Source organism: Corvus brachyrhynchos, unplaced genomic scaffold (genome assembly GCF_000691975.1).
Source record: "Corvus brachyrhynchos isolate BGI_N302 unplaced genomic scaffold, ASM69197v1 scaffold93, whole genome shotgun sequence".
Classification (NCBI taxonomy): domain Eukaryota; kingdom Metazoa; phylum Chordata; class Aves; order Passeriformes; family Corvidae; genus Corvus; species Corvus brachyrhynchos.
The window spans coordinates 1,268,694-1,284,469 of NW_008237273.1; the positions used below are offsets into that span (position 1 = coordinate 1,268,694).

Below are 15,776 nucleotides of genomic sequence, written 5' to 3' on the forward strand. Positions count from 1 at the left end.
TACAACCCAAATATAAATTTTTGTGGCTTTTTAAGATACTTGACGCTGACAAAAATCTTCTTAGGTGGTCATTTGTTGTCGAAGATAATCTCTGTATCTCAACTGTGCCAAAAAGCATCAAAAGACTGGGGATGCCAAAACACCATCTTTAGAAAACATATCCCACCTTTCCACGTAAGAACCAAACCCAAAGTCTCACAATCGAATCAAACTTTTTCTCTAGAGGTATGTAGTTATTTCTTTTGTGTCAACAGGGAGATATAAAGAGAGAAAGACTAAGCAAAATTAATCCAAAGGTAAATTCCAGTGCTTCTTCCCTGGGATGACAAACATGTCCCACCTCTCCCCCCTGTTATCAACTTTCTCCTTCAGCCTGAGCCATCAAAACCTTTTTTTTTTGGCTTGTAAGCAGAGAGAGATATGGCACTCAGCCTAAGCAACCAAAAAGCAAACCAAAAGATCAGAGTACGCAGATAAAGATCTAGATACTGCAACTTGCATCTCTTGCCTCATGTTATCACAAAATCTACACTAATACCAGCAAGAGCCTTCAGAGAAACTTGTCCATAGCGGGCAATTGTGCTATGTTCACTCACGGAAGGATTGAGAGCTCTTACCCACAACCAGTAGACAAATCAAGCTATCCCAGTGTTAAATGGTAACAGTTGCTTCATGTCATTTTAGTTAACACGCTAAACCACACTGCCACTTCCCGAAGCACAGCCTTCAGAAAGGATTCTGGGAAATAGATGTGGTTTTTGCTTCCCTAACTGATTGATTTCCTGGCTAGGAATGCATCTGTGAATTCTCATCTACATCTCATTCCTCTGTGAAGCACAATACAAACTCGTGGTGGAGAGCAGATAAAATAAACAGATGGCAGATTCCCAGCTGGTGAAATTTGCCAAATCACCTGATTGAAAAGAGGGAAAAAAAAATTCAAAATAGGAGAGAAGTTAAAAGAATTACAGAAAGAAAAAAGAGAAAGATCTGCACCTAAATGAATCCAAATCAAAGATGTACTAAGATTTTCATTCTGTGACAAAGATTGGCATTTGGTAAGCACATTAGTATCGTATTCTGGAGTATTTTATTGCTACCTCATCATTATTTACCTTATCACAATCCCCATTCTTCATTTGTTTATCTGCTTTGTTTTGCTTTATTGGACTTTTCACTTCTAATATCTGGAAAAGAAAGAAAATACTGTAAAAATTAAATGTGTCACTGGATACAATTATATATGGAAAATTCTGCTGTTAATAACACAAACTCAAAACTGAGCTTTTCATTCTTTAATCTGTGTAACCTACTCATACTTTTTAGAACAAAAAGTAACTTACAGCAGAAAATGCTGAGGTACAGGAATGAGGTGATAGTGATATTATTAATCCTTAAAAGAAGAAATTTCATGTCATTTAAAGCCTTCCCACCACTTTTTTTCCCCTATCTTTCGCGTGCTGGTTGGACAGGAAGTGACTCGGCAGATACAAGATGATGCTGAGGGTCTCTCCAGTGCCTTTGAAATGTCACATTATCACTGTACTTTTCCTGTTCTTTTTTTCCCCCCAATGCTATCTCTTTTCTTTGACAACAGAGGTTTTGAAACAGTCCTTGAAATGACTGCATGAGTTGTAACTGAAAAACAAAGCGATTGAAAGTAATTTCTTTTGCACTTATATGGTACCCTTCCTTCAAGGCCACTCACATCTATTTACTATCACACATACAAACCAAGATGGCTTCATCTGATACTGAAACAGATCCAAGAAGAGCACATTAGCAAGCAGCAGGACACCATGCTTGATTTGAAACTTTTAGGACTGAAGGCAGAAGTATTTGGGGGAAAAAGAACTGTTGATTGTTCTTTCAGTTTTTTCCACAGAGAACACTTTTTTGAAGTTAAAAGAAAAATCACCATATCATTCCCAACCTAGAATATAACCAGTTCTTCTGAAAAACATCAAAGAAAACTAAGTAATCACAGATAATGGGAGATTACGTTTCACCCTTCACTGTAAGTGAGACTAACATCACTAGCATGATTAACTCCAAAACCATACTGAACAGCCACAACACAGGATAAAACTCAGCAATTAAAACAAGGAAATAAAGCCTGTAAGAACAAGTCTTCTAGAAGCCTTGCTGACATTTTTCCCCAAGTCCTCTCTCATTTCTACTTCCCTTGGTTTAAATGACTAAACTGCATATATGCTCCCCAGGCTGACCAGCATCTTAAGAATACACCTGGCAGACAGCTATTTCCCTATCTAGAGAGAATGACTGCAGACATGAGTTAACCTTACTTGATTTACTTAGCCAAGAGTGGTGCATGTTCAGAATCAAAACATACATTTTTGAGGAATTATTCTAGTCCTTTTGTTCAACACCTTCTGGGGTTACTGCTGTGTAGGCCAGGAGAAGGAAAGTTTTGTGTTGAAAAAAACCCCCACCCAACCCTACAAAAAACCAGACCTTTAGTCATGGATTCAGAACCTCTTAGATGCTTTTATTGTTTTCACAGGAAGAAAATTCTTGGTTTCAAAGAATATTATTTGAAAAAGCTGCTTCCTTACAGTGCTCTTGATGTGTAGTTAAAATTTAAGATCTTAAGCACTCTTGTTTAGATGAGATACAGCACTAATCACATCTGAGGAAGCTTATACAAATACTAACTCTGTCTTAGCTCTTCAGTTCTATAAAGGAACTTAGTCAACACAAACCTGATTTCAATCAGTAAAAGATATCATCCTGCAAAGCAGCACTACGCTACCAAGAAGAGATTTCAAATGTGGCTGTAGTTCACACAATTTGAATTCTCTCAATGCTTCCCGAAATTTCCAATTTGCAGCTCGATTACAAAATTTAGCTCAATTAAAGAAAAAGAAGAAGGTTTGTGACATTCAATTTTAGCTGGCACACAGCTATTGTTTGGAGTGTCTAAATGTGGAGGCAGACCTTCTACTACATCACCAACAGGCAAAGGAACACAAAAGGTGTATCTGAGTGGGCTGCTGATATTGAGACTTATGATTACTTAAAAATTACTTGGGCTCTTTAGAATCCTCATTAAACAAGCCATAGACAGATTTTTTATTTTTCTTGTGCTTATGTGTCTAGTAAATGCAATATTCTTTATCCTTATTAGCCAGCTTTTATACCTCAAGACTATATCTTAAAAACTTGTAACTTTTGTATGGACAACTTAGAAGAGCCTACAGCAGCAGAAAATAAGAGTATTTTCTGGACATGGAATCACCTTCTCTCTGTGCACAAAGTAACTTCCAAAGTTAGTGAGGCTTTTTTCCCCCAGTGTACTTGAACTTAGCTAACATGTATAATAATATTTGAGGTTTGTACTATAGCTTGCATTGGAAATGTTAATAGAAAAACAAGAGCAAGTATATAATATCTGCCAGATAATTGAAGCAATTATAGAAAAGAGAGATAGAAAACACCCACCCATGAAACTCACCCTCTAAACCATGAACTTGTGTTAGTACACGTAGACACTATTCTAACTATATCATAAGCGTAAGTAGCCATTTATTGCCAGTAAGTGTCCTGACAGCTTTGTGTATGACAATTGACACTGGGAATGAATCATGACTCCTTAAAATAACTGACAAATGGGGTATTTTATTTTGTAAAGAATGTAAGTTCTTATACTTAATTTTATATTTAGAGAGTCTTACTAACTGGGGGTGAGGTACCTCCCAAAAGCTAACTCTCATTTATCCCTGGAGTATTTTGCAACTCCAAGTAATTGACTTTCTTTTCTTTGAAAAGCCAAACTCCTCTATGTTGCTACCTCAGAAATAACAGCCATGTTAGCTCTTACAAACGTGGGACAAGTACTCTGATGCAAAGTAAAAACTATTGTGTCTTCTACTGCAGTAAAAAAATACTGTAGCTTTCTAGATAAACATTGGTGGGGGGAAGGGGAAGAGATGAATCAATAAACTCTTGAGTTTGATGCTAACTGTATCTACTGCTAATACAAAGCCAAACTCCATTTTTTTTTACCTGGCTGTTGCTGGTTTTCAGTACAGGTGGTGCTGGCTCATGATGCAGCGGTGAGGAAGCTGAGCTGCTGTCACTATCGCTGCCATCACTCAGACTAACCCTGCAGAAAAAAAGAGCCACAGCATTACACCTGCAGACAAAGGGCTGTCAAAGCTGGTGAGCCAGCCTCGGACTTTGAGGTGGGGACTTACAATGACCAATCCCTTGCTAAGCAAGCTACTGCTAATCAAGGTCACATGGAAGAGAGGCATCTGAGCAGGGCTGCACTCCAGAAAAAACTCTTCATAGCACAAAGAAGGAGGCTGCCTGCCTGCACTTGGCTGGGATGAAGTGTCCAGCTAACAGCAGCTAATGTTACAGAAATGGTAAACACCTACAAAATTGAACTGCTGCTCCCTATCTCGGTTCACATCTATGTCAAAGAAAGAAAGTGGTCCTTAGGGATACTTTTCTGCTCTTCTAAAAGCTTTCCAAACAGCTGTACTTCCCACCTGAACAAGTGTTTTACTGAAAAGTTCCTTGTTTCTTGTAACACACTTTTTCCTGATTAAAATTCAAAAACTTAGCACCTCAGGAGAGGTCACATGAAAAAGCCCAGTTCCTAATTAGTTTCACCCTTCATTTACTTACAAACAACAGGGAATATTTTTTGTTGGGAAAAACCCCATTAGTTTTTTGGGATAAAAAGACACAGAGAAATAACAGCCTTACAGTTCTATTAAAAAACTGAAACAAAATCTCCACACTTGGAGACAAGTTGAGCTTGGAACAATCCTTTACACAATCACTGACACCAACAAGTTCTCAAACTGCTAGTCATCTTGGTCTTTTTCTCCTTGATTCCAGCTGCTAAAGTACATCAGGGAAGAAGCTGCCATTCATTAAAGTTCTCCTATTACCTTCCCATTCAAGCAGTAGCTGGCACTGGTACTCAGGTGCTGTGCACTAACGTAAAACCCTCTGAATTACATAAAGAATCTAATATGAAATGTGTTTGAGAGAGACAGTTTCAGGTTTTCCATAACTTTGAACACCATTTAGATGGAGCTTCAAGCTGCCTGAACAGCAGATGAATTTTGGAATGCCCTCTGAAGGTTGCAGCAAGGATGCAGAAGCTTTTTTTAAAAATCAAAAATTAAAAAAATTCCTGTGACAGATGCTTGCTTTACCTTCTGATGCACTTTTACTCATTATTTACTGCATGCAGCACAAAATTTACTTGAAATTCAGATTTCATTGATTTAGATTCAATTTAACAGCTTAATCTAAAACAGGTAAGCAGAGCGGTCTTGTGACTATGTATAAAATAGCTCATTCAACAGCTGAAGGACAATTTCCTCTAATTCAGGCCAGAGAGCAATTATAACTCCTCTCAAGTCACAAAGGCATGAAATCAAGTGAAGTCAAACAAATGAGGATCATCATAACCGTATTGATTAGTACAGGAAGAGTTTGTATCAGGAATGGCTAGTTCTGTTAGTTTTTAAAAGGCGCTCTTTTCCTCTAGAAAGAGTGAATTTTCTGCCCATTTGCTATGCAGCACTCTGAGAACATCAGACCTCACCTTGTTACTAACAAGCACTACACGTCTTGGTCAGCAGGCTACTTGCAATCACAAGACACTCACCTGCGACTCCTGCTTCCTCCTCGTGTATTTACAGGTTGCTCCAACTCAGAATCATTGTCCTTCTCATCTGCTTCATCTGATTCATCTTCATTATCATCTGAATGCAGATCTTTCATTATAGTCCTCAATGGACCTGAAACAACAGAGACAATAAAGTACAATGAAGTTTACTTCCCCGTGTTTTGGGCAATTCACCCAGCTTTGAAAACTACCTTCCCCACACAGTGTGGAGAGAGGAAAGTCTTAAACAAATTAAGTGATGCACTGGGGGCTTATACTGCAGGGACCTGTCCACTTATTTGTGAATCTTTACTCACAGGAGCAACTCAGTCAGCTTCAACAGACTTATTCATGACAATGAAGTGACTCACATGTTCAAGTGTTAGAACAATTTGCAACCTAGATCATAGCTGAAGTAAGTAAAATACTGCCATGACAGGAGAAATTGACATGAAATGTATGCTTGCTAGAAGCATGCTTCTTTTGCATTGCTCGGGTTTAGTATTTTTTGCTTTCTCAAAGGGCATTATATGTGAGTAAAGATCTACAGGGACATATTGATCAGTACTAGTACATTTGTTAGGTTAAGCCATGTATTGAGAAGTTGGTTCTAACAAATCATTCTGACTAAATTATACTGTACAAGGCAGTCATTTTGTCTTCTTGGTTTTTATATATTTAACTTCAGCTGTTCCCATTATTTCAGGGTCAATTTCAAGTTGAGTAAGCACTTTGCCAATGTTGATTAAGTACAATCAATCCCACCCAACACTGTATTATCACTTTTTCTGCATTTACAAAGCTTGACTTGCTCACAAAACTGCATTAAACTCAGTTTGGGTTTTGATTTTTACTCTTTTTTGCTCTAAGAGACAGAGCAAGAGGAGTATGTTTAATAGATCTGGAAAGTGTAACACTACAGCTACTTGAAATAAGAATGGGCAAAAGCAGATTAGAAGAGGGAGGAAAGTAAAATGTCCTGTTGCCACAGGACATTTAACTATGAAGTACAGACCATCTGAGACATGAAGCAGTAATTGAAAGCACCAGTGATGGCTGTAGGAACAGCAATTAATATTATGGTTGTGTAACTCCTTCAGTCCAAGAAACAAAGTACGAAGAATTAAGTAAGAAACATGAACAAAGTGAGCCTGAGATGAAACTTTCAACTCTCTATTTACTAATGGGGAAACTGAGTCAAGGGGTGTCCTCCCTGGTGACTGCCAGCAGAGAAGGCAGACATCTGTCAGTCAGTGCCATACTCATAACAGGGACAGTGTTCCCTTCATGGGAGGAACAGTTTTACAGACTATTCCAGACGTAAAAAATGTTCAGGCCATAGGCATTTTGCCTAGTTTTGTGCAAGTGACTTCAAAGCTGATTTATCACTAATGCTGCACTAGAACTTTTGTAAATTGGCACAGTTTGGACAGGTTCAGAGCACTGAACCTTTTCTCTGGTTTCACACCCAACCAAATGGTGCTGATGGGCAAATTCCTGGTTTACCAGACATCTGTACAGGTGACAACACGGAAGTGCTTCTTGTCCATGCACCCACTGCTGATATGTAGAAGCAGCTGAGCTGTGCTCCATTTTCTGTCCCTGTTTGGATCTCAGGCAGACAAAACTCAGCTATTTGCATATGACAACTTGTAGTCTGGCTGAATAAGTTATCATCTGACCCTTGAAGGAGGGAAAGGGCTTTTATAGGAGCAGTAATAAAAAGAAACTTGGACTCCTGAGAGACATCCATCACTGACAGCCCCATAAGCCTTGAACAACCTGTCATTCAAACAAGTTCTCCCTTAGTGGAGGAGCATGTCTGGGAGCCTGAAAAGCACGTTGCCAGCTAACTTTTCAGCAGACTTTTCTAGCAATCAGCAAAGCATTAATTTTTAGGTCTTTTTTTTTTTCTAGCATGGATAGCAATTTTCTGTTCCTTGCTAACACTTACTTTAAAATTCCATAACAATCTTTTTAAAGGATTGAAAAGTTGCTACCACCTAAGAGATCAGAATAGTTAAGGAGAAACTGAAAATTAGGAGTTGCCCATAAGCAAGTTTTCTTTGTAAGGAAACAGAGAAATATCAAAGTAAGCCCCAAGGACAGAAGAACTTGAGGAACCTGAGGTTAGCCCGCTGCTTATGCAAAAAGAGGTGAAGGAAGTTCATGCTGTGGTTTTTTGACACCTGAGTAAGCACTGGAATCTAAATGCAACCAAAAAAGAGCCAACAGACCTGGAAAGTAACTTCCGGTTAAGGGAAAAAGCATGGCTTCTGACCAGAGCACAACATACAGGGTGAACATGCCATGGTATGTCTGGTGCTCTATACCTCTGATATACAAATTCATGGCCTGGGCAATGAACACGCTTAGTTAATTGGGGTTTCTGGAACTCCCAGAAAGAAGCAGGAACCACTATTTACTGTGGCAAAAAAGAGAAGACATATATATACCATTTGCACTTCAGAGCTGGTCACATCAGAGGACAAATGTCCCATCTATTCTAGAGAAGGTATAAAGAACTGAAAGACAATCTGTGATATGTCACATATGATCCTGAAGAGATGGATGGGACCGTCTGCTCAGAAGAAACCACTAAGTCAAGAAGTTTGTCCCCAGCAAAAGACAACAGATGCAGAAGTGGGTATCCAAGTCATTTGGCTTATAATGGACAGGTGACGCCACTAAGGAGGTTTTCATGAAACCAGTCATTACCACACTTCACTTCAGCTCTTGCTTTCTTTTGCATGGAGTAACACTGCCAGAAAACATTAGACAATCAGTACCAGCCACCTGCAGAAAGGCAGAAGGACAGATATGCATGATGTGACAATCTGTTTAAAATCAGTGTGTCTGAGGTACTAATGTATTGCCATAACCCTAAATCGAGTCTACCACTGAAGAATATAAATGGCTAAAACAAACAAATTTGTTTAGTCAAAGGCTGCTTTTTTAATGCTCCCTATCCAAAGAACAAAACAAAAGCTCATTAAGAATGTATCAGTTGTACAATCTTCTAAACCAGGGAAAGAAGCCAACCAGGAACTAAGTAGTTTAATAGATCATGGAGAACGAATATCAAGTTCTTTATAGAAAACATGCCTTGGCAAAGCCCCCAGGAAAAAAAAATGCATTCTTTACTGAGTTTCAAGTAAACTGAAATCATTAGCCAGAAAACCAAAATGCAAACTTTAAGTCTAACCATCATCCTTCCCTGCCATGTATCTGAAGTAAATACTGTATGCTCTTAAAACTTCCCAGTTGTATGGGACAATCACAGCCTTTGAAAGGGTCTACATAAACACATCTGTGGGATTCTGTTGGCTGCTCATGGGAAACCACACTCTTCCAGAGCTTCAGATAGAGCCAGGTGCCATGCCAGCTAACCCTGCAGAAGGACAATTCCGAAAGAGCTGCTCTTTCGGTTTTAGCATCTGTTAAGTGACTGGCAAGTATTTAGCCCTTCAAAACAACCAATATTCACACCCTTTTCTCAGATTCACAGTTTGTCTCTCTCCTTTTATTTTGCCCTTACAGCCACATCTGAAAACAACTGCAGAAAAGTCTCTAAATCAAAACTGTGGCCAGTTCAGGCAGTGAAACACAGGAGAAAAGAGGTAATGAGATGCCATGATTCTGTTTCTATTGGCCCCTTCATTTCACACATTCCGTTCAATTTCTTTTCCTTTATTGGTACCTTGTTGTCTGTTGTTTTGAGATGGTGTAAAACTGGAACTGGAACTGGAGCTGGAACTGGCAGGACTGGGCTGTTCAGACTTAAAAGAAAAAAAAAAAGAAAATAAATAACATTTTAAGAGACATTTTTTTGCCAAAAAAAACCCCCTCTTACGTTAGTTACTGCCTAAAGTGTTCTGTCAAGAAAAAAGAACTGTGGGGCCAAATAATACTCAAAGACCTTTATTTCAGGTGTCAGTGAGGCAAACATTGTTGAAATTACTATTGCACTCACCATACATACACACTACTACATCATGTCTAACTGCTAAAGCCTAACAAGAAGTTTCCAATGCCTTGTTTGAAAGATTATACAACATGAGAGCTGAAATGAGTTTATAATGAACCTAAGGCATCTCTGTCATTGTCATACGGCAGACACAACATTTTTCAAATTAGCAATGACATTGTGGAATTGAAAAACAAAAGACCTGAGCAGACCACACTAAATGCCCTCAGACAGTTTTCTTTCATGTCCCTTAGAAAGTAAGTCTTAGTATAGGGATTCAAATTAAACTTTTATGCTGTTACTGAATTTCTGCTAATCCTAACAGTTTCCATATGTATCAAAACTCTGCAGATTGTAAATGTGATTGACCAGAAGGTATGCCTAGTTACAAAGAGAAATGATCTAGATTTTACCAACTAAAAAGAGAACCAAATTTTTAAACAGGGTCACTAAAATCAGTGTATATTATTTAACAAACAGTTCTACACATTTTTTTTCCTACTTTTGTTTAAAATGTGTAAAGTTATCTTTAAAATTCATGAGAAAGTCCTATTACTTCATGGAAAAATTCTGTGTATTTTGCAAAGTGTTGTTGCATGTTTCCATATACTTTTTGGCTGACTCCCAGACTCAGTGGTACACACTTGCACACTCATCTGTGTACGTGAGACAAAGTATGAATCTGGTATGTGGGCAGAGGGGATGCTAACTGAGAACACAAAACATAGTGGCCATACAGAAGGAACAGTGAAAATCAGATTAGGAAATAATAGTCTAAACATCTACTATTGAAAAGAAAACCAGCTTACACTTTAAATTTTATACAACTGCGTTACCGTGATGTGTTATCCAGGATAACAAACATTTTCTGACTCTCCTTGCCTTATAATTCAGACAGAACTAAATTGTTCTCAAAAATGACAGCAGAAATATCCAGTCTGTAAAACTCAGTTTTCACACACACAGGCTACCTAAGGCTAACAGCTGCTTTTTCTCCATAAATCAATCTATTGTTGCCCTTTATAACAGAGGGGGCAGATTTACTGCCTTTTGTTGCCTTTTCTCAGGATGAGAGGTGCCTATTTGGGCAACAGAATGCTTGAGAAAAAAAACATTAACATCTGCTCTCCTTAAATTAACACCAGCTCCAGTTCTCACAGAGTCAAAATACAAACTCCATACCTGACTGTGTGGGTGTATGCCACTTATGTGCAACTGAATCAGCCCTGTGCAACAAAACCAAACCCAACCAGCAACACAACCCACTTCAGTGTACTGAGAGAGATTCTCACATGGTCCACAGCATCAGACCTTTTTGAAACACACTGCAGCATCACTTGACACTGCTCCAAAAATCATGTACTTTTCAAAAAAAATTTTTTTTTCCTTCTTGAGTTTCTGTAAAACCTTACAAGATTTTTAGCTGTAAAATAATCATGGATGATATAAAGCAGATGACGCAGTGATGAAGAACAAGAGTCAATGCAAACTTTAAAGACGTCAGCAAACTAAGCAAACTAAACTAAGTTCAGTCTTCTAGCTTCAGGCTACTCTTATACATCTGGTTTATCTGTCAATTTCTGCTTCTTGCAAAACAAAATTACAAGCTGAGAACTGGTTTCTGCAGACTTCCATTAACTGTATTTTTCCTTTATTAACTTCAACATGAATGTCAACTTACTGAAGATCCATTCCCTTAAAAAAAGAGAAAACACTAAAAGACTATAATATTCAGCTTTCAAATGCTAACATTCTAAAAATCAAAAAATCACATAGATGCAGAGACTATTTCACTAGTAAAACTTCACTACTTTCTTTTTTAACCAGTTTACTTGAAATGAAAAAAGGGGAAAAGGCCTAGTCTCATTACAAGGGCTGCAAATATGAGTGAAATTGCTCCATGTCAAAATTTTCTCCCAGCATTAACTAACTTGGTCAGTATCACAAGAACAAATGAATATTAATACACATAAAGTTATATGTTTTCCTGGTAAAAATTTTGCTCTGCTTTAGCAAGATCACTTTGAGAAGTTAAACCACAGAAAGTCCTTATGAAACATATATCATCATCCATACATATTTTAAAAGGGTTCCTAATAACTTTTAAAACTATTTACATTATTTCCTTAAACAACCCTATCTGAAAATTTATTTCAAGAAATACGGATTAGCATAAATATTAAAACTATTCAGTATTGGAAATGAAACCTTCATTTTTTGACTGAGAAATCTGGGTGAGAGCGCACCCAGAGGAAACAGTTGCTTTTAAGCTAAGAATGAATGTTATTAACAGAAAAGACTTGCCTTTTCAGAAGGAACTAAAAATATGCCTTCCATATATGAATGTGGATTAGTGCCAATAGCACCCATGCTTCTAGTTAACAGAGGGTGTCTTTTGTCACTTAAGCAATGCTTTTTGACAGTTTTACAGGTTCTTATCCCAAGGACTTCGGTATTTATTGCTTTACACACTTGGGCTTTCTACTCTTATCCCCTGGTTCCCAATCACCAAATACTTAATTTTTCAATGGGTCTGAAATTAGCTAAAGTATGTCTTTCAACAATAAAAGTTTAAGACAGTATCAGGGAACAGCTTTTCTCCTATGGCCTTTTCCTGTTTTACCAGTTTTCTCTTTCTACAGACACGCTAACGAGAGTTTGGGCCCAAACTGTTCATTAGTGCAATGACCCGATATGATTTATCTTTGACATTCTTCGACAATCTACTTTGTTTTAGTGCTCTCACAGTGATGCACAGGAGACAGTGACTTCTTTATTAGGCTTGATTGAGGGATCCTGTGCTTTGAAACTGTTCAGCAAAAGAAGGCAATTTTCTTTAGCCCAAGTTTTCCCTGAAAAGGTATCCTTTTTACCAGTGATTTTTCTAAATCACTTAACTTCTCTGCCATTTCCAAATTCTTGTCTGTTTTTACAAGTAATTAAACAACTCGCTCTTGAACTGCAAAAAACTTTCAGGCAAACCCACTTGTTTATGATAAAGGATATAATAGATCTGTTTCTGTAATATTTCATGTTTGTTCCAATGTGTACAAATTCTTGGGGCTGTCTGGTGCAGGGCCAGAAGCTGGACTTAGATGATCCTTGTGGGTCTCCTCCAACTAAGGATATTCTATGGTTCTGTGACTCTAAAAATAACCCCCATCATTTCAAGCCCCTTATTAATTCTTACATCAAGAAATAGAAGACATCTATATGTATGTTGTTGACAATGGTTTTTCTTGCCTTTCCCTGAACCATTCTTGAAGGAAGCTTACAAATTGTTTCTTGAAGTAAACATTAAGTGGTGTAGCAATATCTCATTTCATATCAGTCTACATATTTCTTATTTTTTTATGCATGATAGTCTAAAGACATAAGTTTCCCAGTGCTATACACACTGAGAAGTCTATACACTTGAAACTACTTATATAGCTGAGCATTGCTTCCACTTTGTGCAAATTTAGAATTTCTGGGAGGAGGAACATGCTCCCAGCAGGACAATACTTCTTCTCTTCCCTAACAGGACTCCTGTACTTACAGCTTCTACTGCCTCTTAAGCGCCCTATCAGTGAGCTCAGCTTTTAGTAGAATAATTCAACCTATCTGTAGCTCACACAAGAGGTTCCCACTGAACATCATAAAACAGCTTTTCACTGTGAGGGTAACCACTCATGGGAACAGGGTGATTTTGGCATCTCCCTCCTTAAGAGATATTAAAAAAAACCCATCTAGAGAGGGTCCTGGTCACCCAGCTCAAAGTGGCCCTGGTTGAAGAGGGCAGGTAGACCAGATGACAATCAGAGGTACCTTCCAACATCAACCAGTCTGTGATTCTTTGAATTTGAAACATACCCTTCACTTAAAATGTAGCATCCAGAAAGTACCTTAATTGAACATTAGCAACTCTTTCCTCTGAACAACTGCACTGGATGAAGTGGGATTTGCATTTCCTTAGAGACTGTCCTACTGAAACATGTATCTAATTTTGAAATAAAATCCTTTTCCTTCTATTTTTATGAACCTATTTTATTTTACCTTTATAGATAAAAAAAAAAGAATTGAGACAATGCTAACATAAAAACTCACAAATACTCAACACTTAGAGAAGATTCATGCACAGGAGACTGAGCTAAAAAAATGCAGATAAAAAAATTCTTTTGCAGAACACTGTACAATAAAACTGAAAGATGAAGCACTAGTGAAGATTGTTCTGTAACCTGTAGGGTATTTTTGCTGAAAATATCTTACTGGAAAGAGAAAAAAAAAAGAGTGGCAGACACATAGTAAAGCAAGCAAAAAAGTACAGGAGGGAAGATCAAGGTTTGTCTTGTAGAACAGCTGAATACTACAGTTTCCATGGATTTCATGACTACAAGATAATGAGTGAACTAAGGATAAAATAAACTAAGAATGGGTATGGTCACATGAGTATGAACACGGTCCTTAAACATGAGAGGCAAACTGATGGAAGTTCTCATCAGATAAGCCTAACCAAGAAGGATAAAGACTGTCCCGAATATGTAGGCAATGATGGCAAAGACAGGGTTATATGAAGGCTTTTGAAAACTGGCACTAACCACTGTGTTATTTAGACCACATTTTCCCAAAAATGTCCGAAAAGACACCAATATTTGTGAAGAATTGATAAAGGATGAGCAGCACAACATGGGGAATTTAACAGTTTTGTATTCCATACAGTCTGAATTATATGGAAAAAAAAAATGAGGCCAAATGATATAAGATGAAGATATGCTAAATAAATCACTTGTTTGAAGAACATTGCTCATTTTATAAGCTCAGTGGCATGACAGCCCTGTGATGAGAGGATGGCAACTGTCCCTCTGTACTTCTTTAACTGTGGAAAGGCCAAATTAAGCTGACAAGCAATAATCTGATATCGATTTTCTGAGAGTTTGACCTAACATTTTAAACTTTCCCTTTGAGAACTTCCACATATTCTATAAACAAAGCTGTCTTAAGCCAATGAAGGAAATGTGCTTTGGAAAGAAGGTCTAACTTCAACTTTAGTACTAAATACAAACCAGAAAATTCAGTCTAGGCATTAAAGCCAAGGTGAGAGTTTCATTCAACTAATCTACATCTTCTGCTCTAACGGGATTAATAATGTTAGAAGATAGGTGGTAGTTGTTCTGGCCAGCCCCTACAGCTGCTGTGTTGGAAGCCAAGACTTCCAGATTCCCTCCTCTTGCTCTATTTTATCTACTGTGCCCTGTGTCACGTATCAGCACTGAGAAGGACAGATGCTGATGCATACCCAGTTCACTGTCTGGGAAATTAAACAGACAGTTTGCTGTCACTTTTGGGGCAGCAGGAAGGTGGTTCACCTAAATTCTCCGAGATATGAGGTTTTAATGTCAGGAATTCACATACTCCTATTAACAAAAGAACCAACTGAAGAACCATCTACATGTAAAACTGCTTTTATGGGTATAATTATGTACTATGGTACACTTCTCCACATTAGAAATTTGGTCTTCTCAGCAGGTACTCAGAGACTTTACAAATTCACCACAATTCCCCTCTATTCTTATGTAGCTCTGTCGAACACTCCCAGCATGACCCTACACTAAAACTTTACTATGTGGAAAGCTTATCAAGGTCATAAAAATCAAGTAAATACAGACCTAAACATTTGAAAAAGAACAGCTTTTTTTTTCCTGAAGTCATGCTGCACAGGCTCACAGGCTCTTGAACTCACGTCCCAGAAAACCGAATTGTACAAAATTTAACTATAAACTACAGAGAGATCAAGTGTAAATCTTTGCTGGCCCTGTCAGTTTTACAGTAAGCTTCATTGTATTTACTTTTCCATCAAACTTAACTTGTGGGATTTAAATGATTATCTGAAAACCTCAGCTTTTATTTATTGTGCATTCCAGTTCCAGTGAAAAGCTGTAGAGAGAAAAATACAAAAATGTATGTTGTCCCCTAAAAAATCCTCAAGTCTCTAAAACAAAACAAAACTCAACTCCTCAAACTATTTTTCAAAATGTTGTAACTTTTAGTCAATCTTGTGATACTGTAAACTGAACAATGGTTTTTAGATGTCATGTTTGGCAACAAAATGCTCTATAGACATTTTTTTCTATAGAAGATCTGAGACATCTGATAAGATGTTTCCTAAGCACTGCGATA

The 15,776-nt window shown here is 37.7% G+C and overlaps 1 protein-coding gene across 1 annotated transcript in view; it reads right to left on the bottom strand.

Moving 5' to 3' along the window:
- Window positions 1-15,776, bottom strand: part of MLLT3 (MLLT3, super elongation complex subunit) — a 123,314-nt gene that overhangs the window by 11,387 nt on the left and 96,151 nt on the right. Inside the window, exons 8-11 of the mRNA XM_008630867.2 lie at window positions 9,354-9,432; window positions 5,654-5,786; window positions 4,027-4,126; window positions 1,116-1,187 (exon numbers count right to left, since the gene is read on the bottom strand). Of these exons, the coding sequence (XP_008629089.1) occupies window positions 1,116-1,187; window positions 4,027-4,126; window positions 5,654-5,786; window positions 9,354-9,432 (384 nt within the window). The remainder of the gene's footprint in view (window positions 1-1,115; window positions 1,188-4,026; window positions 4,127-5,653; window positions 5,787-9,353; window positions 9,433-15,776) is intronic.